Raw genomic sequence first — 13,652 nt, forward strand, 5'->3', positions numbered from 1 at the left:
ATCCACCAAAGTTCCACCGCATACGTTCCCAAAAATATGCTGAATTGCTCGACAGAGGCACAAAACTGGTCATACGAATGGAAATCTGAAAAAAAAGAAATGATGCACCGATTTCCACAACTGGCGCCGCGCAATGTGTAATCACGCACGCTTAAACAAAAATGGAAATCGTACGGCGCAACATTTTAATGGAATATTGTTTGGAATCCGTTGCAATTGTGATCAAGATATTTACATGATTATGAACTGAATAACTTTGCCATGTATATATTAGGTTTCCAAGATCCTTCCACCATCGATCCGAATCTGATAGAGCATTTTACAGATGCCCTCTTTTGGTACTTACCGGAATCCATGAAGTTTAGAATGCGCTGTGGAAGACCTCCTATCAAACGAGATTCTCCACCTCCATGGGTAAAATATGTTTCTTCATTGATAAGTCTTCCATTGACATCCCTTCGAATCAAAAGCTTTAAATTGGATCAAATTAATGATGTCTCCTCTTGCATTTCACCTTATTTTACCGAATAAATAAAAAATGATGATATCTTTAAACACACATTAGATTCCATACTGACATGACTGATATCTTATTTTATTAATAAACATTCTCAAAGTAGATGGCATATGTCGTTTCCAAGTTGGTCAATTCATGTTCCATCTAAGTAAGGATGATCTTCCCGTTATTTTTTACAATAAATTCCATGCATATGTCCACAAATACTCAACAATGCAACGACATTATTATCACCTTCCATTAAAAAGAACTTTATTTGCAAATGAAATAGTTTGTCTTCTCTGGGACTGCCCTATGGAAATCTCTGCTTCAATATTTTAAGAATCGCAAACTGAAAAAAAAATTGATTTTTTTTATAATACTAACTAATAGGTCAAGCTGATTAAATGATTTACTGATACTAAATATGTATACATGGATGACTGTGTGTGTGTGTGGGGGGGGGGTATGTCATGTATAAACGAGATAGTCGGGCTTCGATATTGAAAAAAATAAAAAAAATAATAGGTGATCTGTCATATTTCATGACAGACCACCTAACAAATTCACCATTCAAAAGACTACCGATCCCTGAAGTAGTAAAATTTCATTATACATGCGAGCTTGGGCTAATTTTCAGCGTATATAAAACCAATAACAGCCAAAGCACCATAAATCACCACCAATCCCCAACATAATGTTACCTTTAACTGAAAAATAGCTCCATGTCTCATACTACCCATTCACCGTCATTTATTGACTGGTCTTATAGAAGACAGCGCACATCAGTTTAATTATCAATGCATTTGAAATACAGAAATATAAAATGCACTTGTGATTATGATTTTTCTTCCCGTTATTTTTCGCTTGACATGTAGGAAATCAAAGAAGCACATACCAAAGAAGCTACGGCAAATGGAACAGAAATGAAAGAAATCAACGGACAATGATTCAATAAGGCTTTCGTGAATGATGGTGAACAAAATGAGATCTAGACCAAAAGATCTCGTGGCATTTACTGAGAATGTCCGTGTGTCAGCACGACATGACTGACTTTATTGCAACTTCTGATCATGGTCCGATTCATCTAGCAAATATTTTTTTTAAATGTAGGCCTATGCAAAAATGGATTTCATGTATAGGAACTAGTTTAGCCCTATGATAACCGTGGGATAATGCATGTCAAATTAGGAAAAAGACACAAACAGGTTGAATCTACCATTATACTGCCATTAGATGGCGTGGAATAATTCAGACGTTAAATTAACTCATACAATAATTTAAAAGCTAATGTGTACAATAGCTGTATTGGTTAATTGAAGGAGACCTGGCGCCCGTTGCAGAAAGAGTTGCAATCAATCGCAACTCTAAAAATCTTGCGCAACTTGATATTCAACCAATCAACAGCGCATTTGGGACTAGCGATTGATTTTTTGACTTGTGTTTAAACGCAACTCTTTCTGCAGCGGGCCCCAGGTTGCACAAACAAGAGCCTACCGCTCTCTGTATTAAAAGTTGCCATCGTAGACTTTCATATTAATTAAACTGCGATTATTATCCATATTTATAATACAGTCATTATTACTATGATGCCTCTAGAACACTGTTTCACCCGACATTCATGATAATGCTGCTGACAGAATATATTCAATGATGGTACTGTATTTACCGCCAAAAACAAATATTTTCAGTATAAACATTTTGTGAATAATTGAGATAATTTGTTCGTAAATAATGTAACTATGTTCACTGAAAATGGCCCCAGTTGTCTGTAACAGTAAAAAAGAATTAACACTAGATTTTATGTACAATATTGTGAATTTGTGATTTAATTAAAATTATTGTTTAAGGACGTACCAAAGTTAAAATGAAATCCATTTCATTTTCACCAAATTTGCCACAGTTACTTTAGCACCTTATTATTCCAGATACAAAAAACGACATGGGTTCATGTGCTCGATTTTTTTTTGTATCGAGCATGTCGAGCATGTCGAGCTTTGAAGTTCTCCATTTGCAAGGTCTCGAAAAATACGCAATTAAAATAATTTTGCGTTTTGAAACCCGACGAGATCACAACATTGAGAGTAAACCTATATCAATCAGTCAAAATCCAAGTAAATTTCACAAAATTTTACTTTGTAAATGTATAAGGATCTACTCATATTGCTATTCGTTTGAATAGTAGCATCTTCAATTTTAAAAATAGGGTGTGAAAGGTGAGAAAACACATATCTAACAAAAATTTGAATCTGTATAAAAATTTAAAAGTACAATAAATGCTGCTTTGTATTGAAAACCCATGTCATTTTTTCCAAATTGTGCATGGTTGTAGAGAAAGGTATACTAAAGAGGTGTGAAATTAAAATTTTGGGGTTCATGTGCTTGTTTTGAAAAATATCAGCACTTTTATATGAGCCAATGTGCTTTAAAAAAAGAACGCGTCAAAAGGCTTTTATCTTCAAAAGGGAAAATTCTACACCACTGTCCCATTAAATCAAACACGAGGTCATATTTGTCATCCTTTGCAGCACTGCAGAGTAAAGTATTCTGAAGAGGTAAAAGCGTATATAGAAGCGTAGGGATGCGCACAAACAGAGGCGTCGATATTGGGAGGGGGGAGGGGGGACAGGGGTGGGGGCGATCGCCCCACTAATGAAAATATTGAGGTGGGTAAACATATCGTTTTGCCCCCCCCCCATAATTCCGGATGTGCAAAAATTAAACAAGATTGTTGTGTTACACAGATATCGGCAAACGAAATTGAGATACACAACCTGTTCTTTATTTAAAATCGTGCTCAAAATGTCCGCTTTTCAGATTGGAATATCACAACTTTCAGTTCGCGCATCATTTCTTTAGCAGAAACCCATACTTTTCATGAATGAATAGTTGACTTGAATGTCCCTTTCTCAATTCTAAACCTTAAACATGTTAAAAAGATCTCCAGCTTCAATATGCAGTATTTTTTTGTTGGATATAATCTTGTTCTTTATCAAAAAGATCCATTCAACTGTATTTTTTTAGATCAAATTATCAAAATTTTCAGCTCGCGCTCGCATCTGTTCTTACATTATATCAAGTTTTCAGGCCAGAATATAAATAAATCTCAGCTCTTTCTCGGCACTTGCATTATCTGTGTAGTGAGATTACATCCTCCTCATGAGTTACTACAAATAGTCCTAAACCGATACATTTTCCCCGTTTCTAGGGGTGGTATTCTGAGATCCATTTTATCTAAGATAAATTAAAATATTTTATCTCCGTTAAAATACCCTTGAAATTTCTTCGAATTGGTATTCTGAGAACAATTTTATCTTCATTTTATCTCTGTAAGACACACTTATTTCGAATCAATGTCCAATTAGAAACGCGCTTTTATAGCTTTCTCGTGTCACTTAACCAATTGAAATCCATTCCGCCATGAGGTGTGGCAAAGGAGTGAGATTGCGCCAATCCATTGACTTCAAATGTTGACTTCAATGTTGTCATGATTAAGTACGCTGTTTTATTCATGAGTCCACTGCTTGATGAGTGGACACAGAGTTGATCATGAATAAAATATCTTGGACAAACCACGGCAACGGGAGATTCCTGTTAATGGAAAGGCTACATAATATGTCTTACTAATCAGATAACGCAATCGCGAAGCGCGAACTGATTTTTTTTTATTCAGAATTAAAAACGGGAAATTAAAAGCAAATTTGTGTAATATGTAATTTCGTCATTAAAGGAAATATGGAAAACTAGTTTTGAAACTATCACCAGTTATAAGCATTGGAAAAACACAGACAGGTTTTCTTATACTTGTGGAAAATTGTATCCATGTTTATTATCGATAACTAAGGCAACACAAAAATATCCACCTTCGGACAATGATCGTCATTACACAGTGTTCATACAGTACAATGATTGCAATAATGAAACCACATTGGATGTATCAGTTCGTCCGCTCCATCTCAATAGGTTCGTTAATCCGAAAACGAAATAAGGTTCGTTGTTCCAAAGGTCCGTTAGTCCGGAAACGAAATAAGGTTCGTAAATCATTTAGTTTTCGGACGAACGAACCTTCGGATTACGAACCTCATTTCGTTTTCGGACTAATGACCCTTCGGAATTACGAACCTCATTTCGTTTTCGGACTTACGATTCTTCGGAAATACGAACCTTCGAAATAACGAACCTTTGGAATATCCGAACCTTCGGAATAACGAAGCTTCGGAATTACGAATGTATGCGGATATTTGGTATTAAATTCATATTCAATCAAGATATTTGTAATTTTTGGTTGAGCTCAGATAATCATAAGATGATCAGCTGTCCCGGCTCGGCAATTTTCGACTAATACCTCTCAGCTATTAATTTGATTTCATGGGCATTTCCAAAAGATTATCTGTGTTGTAGATGTGTTGCTTTTATATCCCGCACCCACCATTATCCGTCCTTTCTTTTCAAATGTGATGAACTCTCTCATAAATATCTTGTAATAATCAGTGCTCCCTTCAGTATTTTATACCCAGTATCCCCGTCTTACTGCTGTAACAATATATTTGTTCTTAAGTATCACATCTCCGTCATCCCACTTCTGTAAACCTTTTGACTACCGAATTATATAATTGACCAAAGATTTTTACTGGGGCCACTCGGTTCCAATAGCCAGTTGGTTAATGTCGTTCTAATTCAGGGTTGACTTTGGAGACAAAGCAAAACTTATGCTTCTCCAAGAAGTTTTCGTGAAAAACGTTGATTCTTTTCCTCCACTAAATAGAAAGTGGGAAGCCAATTCATATAATGATTTTCATTTTAAAGGACGGCAGCCTCTTCATCTTGCAAACGTCTTGAGACTGATCTGCATTCCCGGTATGTGACCTAAGGTTTACCCTTGCATGTAACCCTGGTTGTAACCTTGTCCACCCATTCCTTGATTGCCCATCATGCCCCCCACCTGCCCCGCCACGCATCCCTCCCTGAGTACCACCATAGCCTCCTTGGCCTGGTGCATTCAGGTTGTTCAAGACATTCTCCCTGACACCATTGGCGGCATCATTTTCCTCTTCCTCTTCTTCCTCCTGCATCGCACTGAGGACCTGTTCCCTGACCTCAGGGTCACCGATATTCGCTAAAAGGTTCGAATGATGCCTGAGATGGCGTAGCAAAAGTCCAAGATCGTACGGGTCGTTGATGTCAACTGGTAGGTCAATCTTCGTGGCACCGAGCACCGCCTTAATGTCCTGCATAACTGCAGTGAAAAAATGAAAAGCTCACATTTGTACAGGGGAAACAATTATTAATCATATAGTGTGGTATACTTTCGGCATGAATTTTAACAATAAATCGACAGTGACAGAATTCATCTTCATCAAAAAAGTCACCGACAATGTACTATTTGAAAAAACCCACATGCTTGGTGAATATGCTATGTCTTTGAAAACTAAAAGGTGCAGTTATGAGAATAAGTGCACGTACATTGAAACTCTGCTAATTCATGTAAGCCATTGGTGAAAAAACAAACAATATCGGTGAGACCTTTGCATTCGGGGTTCGATAGCCGGTAAGGCTCTTGACCAAGGCATTAAAAAATTATCAACAGTACGGCTAGTGCTCTTTTATCCTGCATCAAATAGATACAAATGCTTTATTCATTACTTGATACAAACTTGTGTACGTGTTTTTATTATTATTTTTACAGTGCACCAACAAGTAGCCAGAATCCCATCATCTACCCTGCTTGACATTTCCCTGGTGGGTGCTTCATAGAGCTGTTCGTAAGTTAAGAGCGACTTCAAGAACAACTGGTGATCCCTTCTTGCGGTAAGTTGTGTATTGAGTCGGCGATGGTTTAGCGCGTATGAAAGGATCACCAGTCGTTCTTCAAGTCGCTCTTAACTTACGAACAGCTTTTTTTTCTTTATATGAAATTGCACCCTGATTAAGCTGCCGAAAAGACACATAAGTACCTTGGTCAAGGTACCTTATGTGAGTTTTTCGTTTCATTTCGTTACAATTATTATAAAAATATTACATTGTGCAAAATGAGTATCATGAATCTGAATAATTAAGTGTTTAACGTGTTTCGAGAGTAGGCAAATGTTGTTCTCGCTCTATATATTTGGTGGAAAGAAAAAATTGTTTTCAACAAACGTAGAACATACCTTTTGCACTGATTGTTGTTTCACCTCCTAAGCTACTGTAATCAGAATCAACTGACATTTCATCTTCAACTGATTCACCAATACCATTAGCTCCTCCCACGGGTCCGCCCATGCCTCCTCCTCCTCCTCCTACTGGACCACCCATGGCTCCTGCACCCACTGCTCCACCCATGCCACCTCCACCTACTGGTCCACCCATTCCTTGAGGAGCGTAATTTTGTTGCGGTGGTTGTCCAGGGTAGTTACCACCGCCCATTGGTTGATTCATCGGTTGTGGGTAGTTCATGTTGCCGTAACGCTTTTTACGAGCGCTTCGTCCAGAATCGTCCGAGACTTCCTCGTTGGTACCTGTTGAACGTCGAGTCCGACGATGTCCAGAGATGAAGTTGAAGAAATCGGTAGCGGGGTGTTTTTCGACATCATCGATGCTGACAAGGTGATGCGTGTCTTTAGGAGCAAGATCTTTGAGCTTGTGTCCAGCTGGTTTGTCGCCTTTCCGAGGACTTGCCCTTTTAGTGACATCATCACTGTCCTGTTCAGCATCTCTCCTTTTACGTCTGTCGTCGTCTTGGATGCGAAAACGGCCTGAATTTAATTTTAAAAATATGCAAACACATATTGTTGCACATGTACAAAGAAGTTCAATTAGTAGGCCCCTCCACTTTTTTCTTTTCATTGTACGTTTCAGTCCTGCATGTGTTATGCATTTTTTTCATTGTAAACATGATTTATCACGAAATGTACTTTGATGATTGTGGAATATGAATTTATCAATAAATAAATAAATAAAAAATAAAAGTAATACGACTGATGGTCAATATGCAACTGACCCGAGTCTTTCGCTTTTTTGCAAAGATACTTGAAAAAAAAAACGATTAAGGCAAAAGGATAAGTGTGAATATATTATATTATTTTCAGAATATCATGTACAAATCGATGATCACAAACTTTTTTGGTAATAATAATGATGATAATAATGCTTGCTCGCTTCGGAAGCTCGCAACTTTTTATCAATTTTACCCGATACGCCATATCGAGCCCCTTCAAATTTTGGGCTCATTTCGCCACCGACTCTAGATTATAGTTTGAGATGGTTTATCTATTTTTCATTCTCCAAGACTGTTATTTGTATGAGCTTGAACGTTGGGCAGCGTGGGGGTAATACTAGGGCACTTTTTGTTCCGCGATGTATGGATGATTCCAATAACAAAGACCACTGGGAGGCCTTTGTCAGCAGTTCCGGAGCCGTCGAAAGATTGCAAACATGTCGTTTGTCCAGAGTCCTGACGAAACTACTGTTTCGATTTACAAATTTTCGTCAAAAACTTCTTGGTTGTTCAGCGTCGCGTAGGGCATTTAAACAACACATTTTCTCCGCTCTTAAATACTCCTTACGTCGTTGTGCAAAGAATTATCCTATTGTAAACTTACGGCAATCGATAAGGAAAGGGCGGGCGGTCATTGTATCACGTGACCAACCCTGCTGGCGGCAGTTACGGATCTCGAGTTCATCCTGGTTGACGAGTGTTATCCCTTTATCATCCATGGCGTCTACAAGGTCACAAGAACAGTCTAAGCTCATTCCGTCTTCTGAAATTCTGTGAGGGGTGTATTTTGAAACATGTGAAGTGTATAAAGAAGAAGATAATGAATGCAACATCAATAATCATAAGTAGAATATATTGACTGGGAACATTTAGAATGGATATGATAACATTGCAGAAAACCGATCGTCATTCGAGAATTCATCGAAATAAAGCATTTTTATGAAATTCCTAAATTCTCTGAGGGATCACTACTATTGGACAGTAAACAACATCCGCCAGGAAAAAAAATATGGAAAAGAGGGTGTTTTTCCTTTTCCAGGAACCTTTTTTTTCAGGACGATTATCTCGTGAGCTTCAAGATGATGATCGAAGATGTTCAAATAGCCCAAATTCACCTCCACCCTCCCCTTCCGGAAAAAAAAGAATTCTAAAACTCTGTTTTCCAGCAACTCGTAAAACGTGGGATTTGTGTGAACGTGAAATGAACAAAAATCGCCACTCATTGGGCCGATTTGATCCGCAGGAGTTAAATGTCTTCTTTGCTTTTGATTTGAAAAAGCAATAAAGTATTGGTCAGCCTCTAACCACAGAAAAAAAACACAATGAAACTCTAGCAATTATGATGAATAAAGCTCAATGCTCGATGGAATCAACTATATTTTAATTGCGGCTGCTGAGCCCGTATATATGTATATAGTACATGTACGAGGGAGCCAAATTGGTGTCTGGATGGGGGGGGGGGGTGAGCAAGACTGGGTCGTGGATGCCCTTTTGAGTGGCATCAACACCACCCTGTGCCATTTACATTTTTTTCATCTGTGATATCCAATAGAACTAAAGATAGAAACATGGTTATTTTTTCGTAAAATTATCGAAAGGTTAAGGTGGTGGCTTCAACACATGCTTCTTTGAACCCTTCTGAGCTTCGAACGGCGGAGCGTGTTTTCCACTGAGTATCTGTAGGACTTCATGTAACCTTTCAGTTATAAACAGACATACTTGTATTTCGTGCCAATAGGTTATTCATTCCTTGTTCCATTTCACCGTTTTCTTTTTAATTGACATATAAAAATTCATTATGTTATTACCATTTAACAAGTAAATTTGATACACTCTTTTGTTTTGAAAACTTACCTAATTTCCCTCAAAGCGCTCATACGTCTTATGTAGGTCACAACTTCTTCGTTTGGCTGGTACAACAACTCTCTGTGGTAATAATGTATTAAAAAAAAAGAAAATGAATTGTGTTTTTTTCTATATTGCTTTGATAATAAGCGTCCTTAAAGTATGATGAATTTATTAATTTTGGGTTGATGTATATAAGTATGTTGCTATTGTGTCAGCTCCAATCAACAGTTAACTAATGTTTTTGAGTGACAGTGATATTTTGTAATTGATTGAACTATCATTAATATCTTTTTCATTATCATTCTATGTTTCATATGACATGCATCGATTATTTCATAATAGTCATTTATCATAATTATGAATTATATTTTTGTTGCTATCATCATCATTATCTTTATCATCATCATAAATATAACCATCTGAATACATTCTTTTGGACAAAAGGGTGCAAATTTAAACTTTTATGTCCCGTATTGGCCCTCGATAAAAAGGGTTCCTAATAAGGTTCTTAACGTGCTCAAATTAAACGATTTTATAGAGAACCTAAAAAAGTGAGAGCCTTTGCGGAACCTTTATACGGGACAAGTGCAGAACTCTCTAAGAACCCTAAGAGGGAGTGAATCATCATCGTCATTATCATCATTTTCATTATTACCATTTACCGGCATCGCCGTACTTATTATGGCTGAGGATTATTATCATTGTTATTTTGACAATGGAATACAATCATTATCATCAAGTATGTGTTATTGATACCCGAGGATTGTTAGTACATGCACTTACAATCGAGTAATCCTGCTCCCAATTTCTTCCGTTAATCTGGAATCGTCATACGTTCTCCAACATTGTGCAAAGTTTTTATGGCACCAGCACCCCTGATCCGCTTGGGGGCAGTCAGATGGCGCCGATGTGCGAGTTGGGAAGTTTTCCGCTAGGGCAGTGGTCAAGGTCAAAGCAACCAGAATGACTGATAATTGACGAGCCATGATGCTGAAATATATGAAATATACAGAAAAGAGAACTTATAATTGAGCATTATGATGCGATGTAGCTTATATCACGACTGTTTTTTACCCATATTCTTCTTCATCGTAATCATTGGTCATGTGTGGATCAAGTGGGACAGGGCGGGGGGGGGGGGGGTGCTGTCTCAAAACATAGAGATAAACCCGGGAGATCTATTACTAGTTTGCTATCACATCATAGATACCAACATTACAACTGTTGCCACTGTCAGCCATGCACCATTCACCACCATCAACATCATCAGAATGATTTTATTCCATTCAGTTAATGTTTACAATTAGTAAATTATACGCATAAAAAACGTAGGATGTGGAGGGGGTGGGGTGTCCGGACATTTTAAAATCGTGAAGTCATATGGCAGGTTCCGGGGGGGGGGCACTCGACCAAAAAAGTGGTAGGGGTGTGCCGCGGGCGAGACAAAAAAAAAACGGTGGCCTTGGAGAGGGCTCATTGTAAAAAGGATCGAGGGTCCTCGGAACGGGCTTCGGAACTACAAATGTTTGCAGTGGCGTAGCTAGGATTTTTTTCCGGGGGGGGGGCACTTGGGGGTCCTTGCCTTTAAGTTTCAGGGGGGGGGACCGGCTATTTTTTCCGGTGTGTGTGTATGTGTCACAAGGGCGGATCCGACTTTGGCCAATAGAGGACGGGGCCCGAAATTATCTTCACCTATATTTTCCTCGATCAGTCACTTCTTAGTTTTTATTCTTATGAAAAAACATAAACATGAAATAATCTCATAAGCATTATGAAAAGCGCGAGCGCGAAGCGCGAGCGATTTTTTTAAAATTTTTATGTATTTTTCTGAAAATTTAATTTTCTGGGCAATGTTATGTGTGATCCTGCACAAGATTCGTATGTAACAAGATGGTTACTGCGAACGCCAATATATTTCAATAATGCAAGCGCGAAGCACGAGCAAATTCTTTTGGACATTCCGACCTAAAAATTGGCCCCTTCCAATATTTGTATTAATAAATGGGATAGTTATGTAACTAAACAATTGATGCGAGCGCGAGAAGAAAATTGAGATTTTAGACCTAAAAGCAGGACACTCTATTCATCTTTTGTAAACCATAACTAGGATATAGTCAAATGGGTATCATTAATAATACGATCGTGAAGCCTGGTCAGAAAATTAATGATATTCTAATGTGAAACTGGATAATTTAAGTACATTTTGAATAAAGGCTATCGCGCATGTTTTAGATTTAGACCTAGAATCTGGGCATTCTGAATACATTTGTTTAATGGAACATTATGGAATACATATGATCTTGGCAAATCAAACAATGTGACCACGCAACGTGAGCTTATAATGCTGATATGTAGACCATAAAACGGACATTTTACAGACCACTTCAATTTGTAAATGAAAAAAAATGAAAGCTCGATGTCCGAGCTAAAATGTGTTTTGTATATTGACTGCAAAACTTGCCTCATATCAGGCTATTGAGCAAGATATGAATCTCATCCTACAGGCAATTCTGGCACGAAGCGCAAGCAAAAATTTTATATAGTAACATGAAAGATTTGTTTTTTTAATTGCAAGTCTTCCCCTCACATTCAGGCGCGCCGGAACACTTTCAGTTTGGGGGGGGGGGGCAAAATCCCGAAGGGGGCACAATATATTTTACAGCGTGAGATACCGAAGCGATCGAGCGGGAGAGGGTGTGGGACCCCCCCCCCTACGGTAAGGACTTTGTGTAAAAACTGAGTATAAAATTTGCGTTTTTAAGAGCGTTCAAAAATGAATTTCTTGAAATTCAAACATAGAATTCACTACGAAAGACTATACTCACGATATGAGAACCTATGAAATCTACGCGCAAAACGATCGCTTCGGAATGTGTTTTTTGTGTCTGATCAATTAAATTTCCTATATTGACTCAAAATACCAGAAATTACATTTTTCATGCAATATCCTTTCAGTAATATTTATATGTACATATACATAAACGGACGACACGAGAGATCACAATCATCATAAGTTTAAAAAAAAGAAAAAAATGTGAATAAACCTATTTTCATATAATAAATACAAAAGAACAAGTGGAGATGTGACATCAGCCCACCTTATGAATATACATGTAAATAAATAAATAAATGACGACTGTTTTCACAAAATATTGCTAAACTTTTTAAATTCAATAAACTTGTTATTTGTTATCCGATTTTGATGAAATTTTCAACATTTTGCTCAGTGAATTCTATTCTAACTATAAATGGCCTCAAAATGCAGCCTTTCTCATCAAAATCTCCGAATCGCGTGCAAAGTGAATCGGTGCGCAGACATGGGGCACCATCTTTTTTCAAAGTGAAAATGACTGCCCGAGGTTTTTTCCAAGAAAATCATATATTTTTATCATATTTTTATGAGATATTTGGCACACTAGCTCATAATGATGTAAGGAACATTATCAACTGAAAGTTTTTGTGAAAAAAAATGCCCGTTAAATCTTAACTCAAATCGTTAGGTGCGCAGACTTTTTTGGCTTTTGATATATAACTGGGTAGAGATCTAGGCCTTTATAATTTAAGGACAAGTCCATCCCAACAAAAAGTTGATTTGAATAAAAAGATAAAAATCTAACAAACATAACACTGAAAATTTCATCAAAATCGGATGTGAAATAAGAAGTTTCGCTTTTTCACAAAACACTTATAATATTATGCACATCCTGGTCGGTAAGCAAATGAGGAGACTGATGACATCATCCACTCACTATTTCTTTTGTATTTTATCATATGAAATATTCTAATTTTCTCCTCATTGTCAAGTGAAACAACAATAATTCCTCCCTGAACATATAGAATTAGCATTGTTTAATACTTTATGGTTCAGTCAACTTGGTCCTTATTGTCAAATCTGTAAAAAAATGAAATATTGTAGATCTATAATTAAAACAATAAAAAATAAAAGAAAAAGTGAGTGATGGACATCATCGACTGACTCATTTGCATGACATTAATTGAGCATATCACTGTTTTGTGAAAAATAAGCGAAACTTTAAAATGCTATAACTTTCTTATCTTACATCCGATTTTGATGAAATTTTCAGCGTTATGCTAGTTTGATTATTCAATTCAACATTTTTCTTGTGGTTGACTGACCTTTAATAGGTCTATGTAAAACAATAAACATATCAAAATCAATAAACATATTATCGAAATTCCGATCGATGTGAAGAAAAATACATGAATATGCTCAGAATAAAAGTCTATTCGTGCACCCTGACACAAAAAGTAGTAGATCTAGGCCTACATAGATCTAGACCTATGCAACATTGTGTATTGTTAATTTGCAAT

At 37.1% G+C, this 13,652-nt stretch overlaps 2 protein-coding genes across 2 annotated transcripts in view; one reads left to right on the forward strand and one right to left on the reverse strand.

The window, feature by feature from the left end:
* LOC121426683 (sodium-coupled monocarboxylate transporter 1-like) overlaps positions 1–1,446 on the forward strand; it is a 30,365-nt gene extending 28,919 nt beyond the window's left edge. The window contains exons 14-15 of the mRNA XM_041623057.1: positions 275–414; positions 1,375–1,446. Coding sequence (XP_041478991.1) covers positions 275–414; positions 1,375–1,446 — 212 coding nt within the window. The remainder of the gene's footprint in view (positions 1–274; positions 415–1,374) is intronic.
* Positions 1,447–5,278: 3,832 nt separating this feature from the next.
* Positions 5,279–10,306, reverse strand: LOC447798 (bindin). Its single transcript, XM_041622683.1, is given in 6 exon segments — positions 5,279–5,435; positions 5,437–5,732; positions 6,646–7,230; positions 8,077–8,243; positions 9,327–9,398; positions 10,104–10,306. Coding segments are annotated over 6 exon segments (1,389 nt in total). The 3' UTR covers positions 5,279–5,369.
* Between the last annotated feature and the right edge of the window lie 3,346 nt (positions 10,307–13,652).

Source organism: Lytechinus variegatus, chromosome 13, assembly GCF_018143015.1.
Source record: "Lytechinus variegatus isolate NC3 chromosome 13, Lvar_3.0, whole genome shotgun sequence".
NCBI lineage: Eukaryota > Metazoa > Echinodermata > Echinoidea > Temnopleuroida > Toxopneustidae > Lytechinus > Lytechinus variegatus.